Raw genomic sequence first — 5,381 nt, forward strand, 5'->3', positions numbered from 1 at the left:
AGCTTTTGTTTGTATGATGATACTACTAAGGATGCTTTCCTACAAAGAGATGTGTTGATTGTTGTTTGTATTTATGTTTGTTTAGCGAACGTAAATGGCTAGTATTGAAAAATTGAACTTGTCCAACTTGAAGCATCAGTGCTCCTTGCCTTGGAAAGACTATCAATGAAAGATCCAAAAATAATTTATGTTTTAGAAAAATATTGGCAAATCTAATATTTGTTAAAGTAATAATTTCACTTGTCAATTTATTAAGTTTATTTTTCAGTGATTCTTTTAAGAAACTTAATTTTTTTTAAGGATCCTTCATTAATATTATACTTGATTTACATGGATTGTCAATGCATCTAGGAAAAAAATCTAATTTTTTTAATTTATGGAAGAGGAAAGGTATTTCTGACGGCAGGAAAAATTCTAAGAACAGTCTCGAGAATCTCATATTTCATTAAAACCAATGCCCATATTTTTTAGAGAACTAAAATGAAAAAAACAAAACTTACTGACAAAAGGAATTTTCAAGTGATAGGAAATCAATTTGGAAGAACAAGAGTTATCGAATACGATAGGCCCAGTCCCTAAACTTCCCGTCGAACATCATCATTGGGCTTCAAAAAAGGGGCCCGTATGGTTTAGAGATTTGGAGTTATCTTTTGATAAAGAGGAACAATATTTTTTTTTTGGGTTAAAATAAAGAGAACAAGTTGATAATTGAATTGTGAGCTAAACTTTATAAAATCCCAATCCAAGAGTTCCCGGTCCCCAAATTGAGCCCAGGCATTCATTAAAACAGAAACAAGTTGTTTATGAATTGGCGAATCTGATGAATTTGTCCAGCTTCAGGAATTGGTGGTTCTTGCTTCACATTTTACATGGCTTGTCATGCATCTATAATTAATTAACAAACTATAAGGAATATATCAAGCAAATATATAAAACGCACTTATGGATGCGTTGATTGAAAATATGGGAACACAAATGGTTTTTCTAAGTCTTGGCCTATCTCATGAGTGGCATCAAACGGGTAATTTTCTTATTAAGCTTGAAGCAGGGCACGCAACACCATAAATCAGATCCAGCGGTTGAAGCTTACAAGTTACAAGCATTTGCTTTAATTTGCCCAAAAAAGGAGAGTGGTTGAAGATCTTCCCCAAGATTTGTAACCGTTGTGTAAAACGTAAAACTGGAGACAATAAGTTAATTATATACAGGAGTAAAATTACAAGCTTTTTATCAACTATATATAGTTTACGCGAGTGCTAGCACTAATAAAACTTTCGTCACTTAAAAAGGTTTACCCTTTTCCTTTAGTATCTCAGGAGAGATTTTTGGCTATCAACAAAGCCTACTCCTTATAGGTCATTTTAACACTCATGGTAAATTTGAAGAAATAATATAAATAGAGTGGATATGAGTGGACAATGAGTAGTCCTTTGCTTTATACAAACGCTCATGCAAGATGACGCAAATAAATGAGTATCATTACACCTTAACCAAAAATCTTAAAACATTAAATTTATGAATCTTTTCATTTATATATCTTTTTTTCTTTTTTTCAAGTTAACTTTATTTGATGTGATACTTGTCCTTACACCAAACCAAATGTGTTCATACTTAACATCTCAGCACACTTCTATGCATATATTTTGTTGCCCAGAAAACGTGATTTATACGCAAGAGGTGGAAAATCGACTTGACTTAGATAATCTACATCTTAATGTTGATTATTTGTTAATAGAAGAGTGACATGCATGAGTTCGTCTGCTTTTCTTTTTTCCTCACTTCACATTGTAGTGATTACATTGTTGATCAAGAATTAATTGGTATATAATAAATAACCCCCTTGAAATACATTATTTGCCAGGAAGTGTAATTTAGAAAAGGATATAAGTAGTGGAAGGTCTTGACTTAGGTTTGCAGATGCAATATTTACGTTAAAAAGCTGTCTTGACTGAGTCTGTGAAAAATTAAAACTTAATGGCGTGATGGGTGAGTTGATAAGTCCCCCAGCCCCTCTTTTCACACATTGACGTGATTAGGGGGAAGACGAATTAGTAAAAAAGTAAATCATTTTCGTTTTGAAAAGTAAATTATTATCAATAGAAGTTTTGATTCAGTAGGAGTAATCCAAGTTCTCTGAGAGAGTGAGCATGCATCCAAACAGTCTAAAATTGCTTCAAACCATATTCTTGGTTTGGGTTTCGCACGTGCAGGTTTTGCAGGTGATATCTGGAAGCATCGGGTGCAAAGAGAGGGAGAGGCAAGCACTTTTGGAGCTGAAGAAAGGGTTTGTGGATGACTACGGCATTTTATCTTCATGGAGTCAACATGGAGACTCTGATACTGATTGTTGCAGCTGGTGGGGTATTGAGTGTAGCAATCACACAGGCCATGTTCTGATCCTCGATCTTCGTCCTCGTGACTATGACAAATCTTTGAGAGGTGAGATTAGTGCGTCACTGGTGGAACTGCAACATTTAAATTATTTGGATCTCAGTTGGAATCATTTCCGTGGAAACCCAATCCCAGAATTTATTGGCTCTCTTGTTAAATTAAGGCACCTTTACCTGTCCCATGCTTCTTTCGGTGGAAAAATTCCTTATCAATTGGGAAACCTTTCAAACTTAGAAGTTCTTCACCTCTATGTAAACGATCTAATAGGAGAAATTCCTTGGGAATTGGGAAATCTTCTCAATTTGCAACAACTTATGCTCCAATTCAACCACCTAGGTGGCTTAATTCCTTATCAACTTGGTAATCTTTCAAGATTAGAGGTTCTTCATCTTGGTTCAAATGATAATCTTCAAATTGAGAACATTCAATGGATTTCTCATCTTTCTTCTCTAACCAGTCTTGATATAGGTGATCAATCAAATCTTAGAAAATCCAAAAACTGGTTGCAAATAATTGGTCAGCTGCCAAACCTACAAATTCTAAGTTTATCTAACTGCAATCTTTCATATATGGATCTTCTTTTGGTGCATCCTTCCCAGCTCAACATTTCTAATTCTCTAGCTCAACTTGACCTATCTGGCAACATGTTTACATCATCCATATTTCCATGGTTGTTCCATTTGAACTCTAGTCTTGATTACCTTGACCTCAATTCAAACCTCTTGGAAGGTCCCATTCCAGATGATCTGGGCAAAATAATGAACTCCCTTCAAACATTGCATCTCAATGGCAATCAATTAAATGGAACCTTGCCAAAAACAATTGCAAATCTATTAGAATTGAACGATATTAATGTTGCAAGCAATTTTTTGGAAGGTGGGATCACAAACTTGGCCTCTTTTGCCAATCTCACAAATTTGAAGCTCTTGGATTTATCTAGGAACTCTTTTACATTGAAATTTAGCAACAATTGGATTCCTCAATTTCAATTGGCACAATTTGTAGTCCAATCTTGCACATTGGGTCCTTCCATTCCGAAATGGCTTCAAACACAGAATGACCTAAACTATCTAGATGTTTCAGATACCAGGATTTCAGACATGGCAACAGCAACTGCTTTTCTATGCTCTAACAAAAGAAGATTGAACTTTTTGAACATGTCAAGTAATCACTTCAAAGGACAACTTCCAAATTGTTGGAATCAGTTAGCATCATTGAGAATTCTTGATCTGAGCAATAATGAGTTCTTTGGAGAGATTCCAAGCTCTATGGGCTCCTTGCATTTGATGCGTCACTTAATTTTACGTGGCAATCACTTCACAGGTCAAATTCCATCTTTGAAAAATTGCACTCAGTTAGTAATGTTGGATGTGGGACGAAATAAATTGTCAGGACCCATACCTCTATGGATAGGATATAACCTTCAAAATTTGCAAGTACTTAGCATGAGGAAGAACCACTTTCATGGGAGCTTGCCGTTGCATCTCTGTCACCTAAAAACTATTCAGGTTTTGGATCTTTCAATGAATAACTTGTCCGGAAAAATACCAAAATGTCTCCAAAACTTCTCAGCAATGGCTCAAAAACCTACATCTACTATTGGCATCGATGAATTCTACACCTTTATAAATGGCTCACCTTCGTATTTTTTTCTTTATGATTTTTATCCGACAGTTAGGTGGAAAGGAAAGGAATTGTCATTCAAGGACAATAAAAGACTTCTGAAGCTCATTGATATATCTGTCAATGAACTGTATGGGAAAATTCCAATAGAAATTGGAAATCTCTCGGAACTTGTATCCTTAGATTTATCAAGCAACAATTTGAGTGGTGAAATCCCTAGGGAGCTTGGAAATCTACATGACCTTGAATTTCTTGATTTATCAACAAACCATCTGTCTGGAACAATTCCTTCAAGTCTTTCTAAAATTAATTGGCTTTCTGTTTTGAACTTATCAAACAACAACTTGTCTGGAAAAATTCCATCTGGAACACAACTTCAAGGTTTTGATGCATCTTCTTATGATGGAAATCCATATCTTTGTGGGAGTCCACTGAAAAGGCTCTGTCCAAATGAAGGATCAGAACCTCCATTGAATTTTGGGAAACATGAGGACGAGAAAGATGATTCATTTTTCACTCAGGGATTTTACATAAGCATGGGTTTGGGATTTGTTACTGGATTTTGGGCCATCTTCGGCTCATTGCTCATATTCCGTTCTTGGAGGCATGCTTACTTCACCTTCCTGAATAATTTGTATGAGAGAATTGTTGTGGTCACAATAATCAACTTAGCAAGGTGCCGCAGGCTGCTTAGAAGATAAGTGGTAATAATCCCCTCCCTTTTAAATTTGTTTTCAATCTATTTTTTTTTTAAGTTCCTATATAATTATTCTCTTTTTAAAAATGAAGAGTTTTCTACTCATTGGATCGATTCAATATTATATCTCATTTATTACGTGTTCACTGGCTATGGTGTTCATTGAGATGTTGATTTTTTGAATGCTAATAAGTAAAAGCAGGATGGCCAGAGAGGAGCCTCAACCATTGGAAGCTGGAAGCTCGAAAGTGTGTTTTTGTTGGTGTGGAAGATCACGTCTGTAATACTCTGAAGCATTCTGTAGAATAGGTGTGGAAGATCACCATAGGAATAAATCATCTTTCGTGGATTCAGTAATTGTTATACTTTGTTAATTTGTGCTGTGAATCTTCTCTTTTCATGTCTGTGATGATTGCAAGTTGCTCTGTTTTATCAAATAATTTCCTCTGCTACTAGATCTCTCTTTTGGGCAAGAATTTGCTTCTTCCTTAAACTTGACCGAGATCTTTTTCTTTGTTATACTTAAGTCAACCAGTTTTTTTGGGTTAAGTTGTCACGCTTCTTGTATTCCAAAAAAACTCAAAACTACTCCAATCAAGAGACACACATGCACCATTATCTGAAACAGAGGGAATAATGTTTTTATGAATTCAAAATAAAAAATTTCTAT

General features: G+C 35.2%; 1 protein-coding gene across 3 annotated transcripts; it reads left to right on the forward strand.

Annotated features, from left to right (window-relative positions):
- The first annotated feature begins 1,881 nt into the window (after positions 1-1,881).
- LOC129316310 (receptor-like protein EIX1) lies at positions 1,882-5,164 on the forward strand. Of its 3 annotated transcripts, none has more exons than XM_054960661.1 (2): positions 1,882-4,718; positions 4,905-5,164. In XM_054960661.1, exon 1 carries the CDS (start codon positions 2,148-2,150, stop codon positions 4,713-4,715), a length of 2,568 nt encoding a protein of 855 aa, XP_054816636.1. In that variant the 5' UTR covers positions 1,882-2,147; the 3' UTR covers positions 4,716-4,718; positions 4,905-5,164. The 3 variants fall into 3 exon arrangements, with proteins under 3 accessions (XP_054816636.1, XP_054816638.1, XP_054816637.1); XM_054960663.1 differs by having other exon boundaries at positions 4,911-5,164; XM_054960662.1 differs by having other exon boundaries at positions 4,914-5,164.
- The last annotated feature ends 217 nt before the right edge of the window (positions 5,165-5,381 follow it).

The sequence above is a fragment of the Prosopis cineraria genome, unplaced genomic scaffold (assembly GCF_029017545.1).
Source record: "Prosopis cineraria cultivar Desert tree isolate PC_DT_omini unplaced genomic scaffold, ASM2901754v1 PC7, whole genome shotgun sequence".
NCBI classification, from domain to species: domain Eukaryota; kingdom Viridiplantae; phylum Streptophyta; class Magnoliopsida; order Fabales; family Fabaceae; genus Prosopis; species Prosopis cineraria.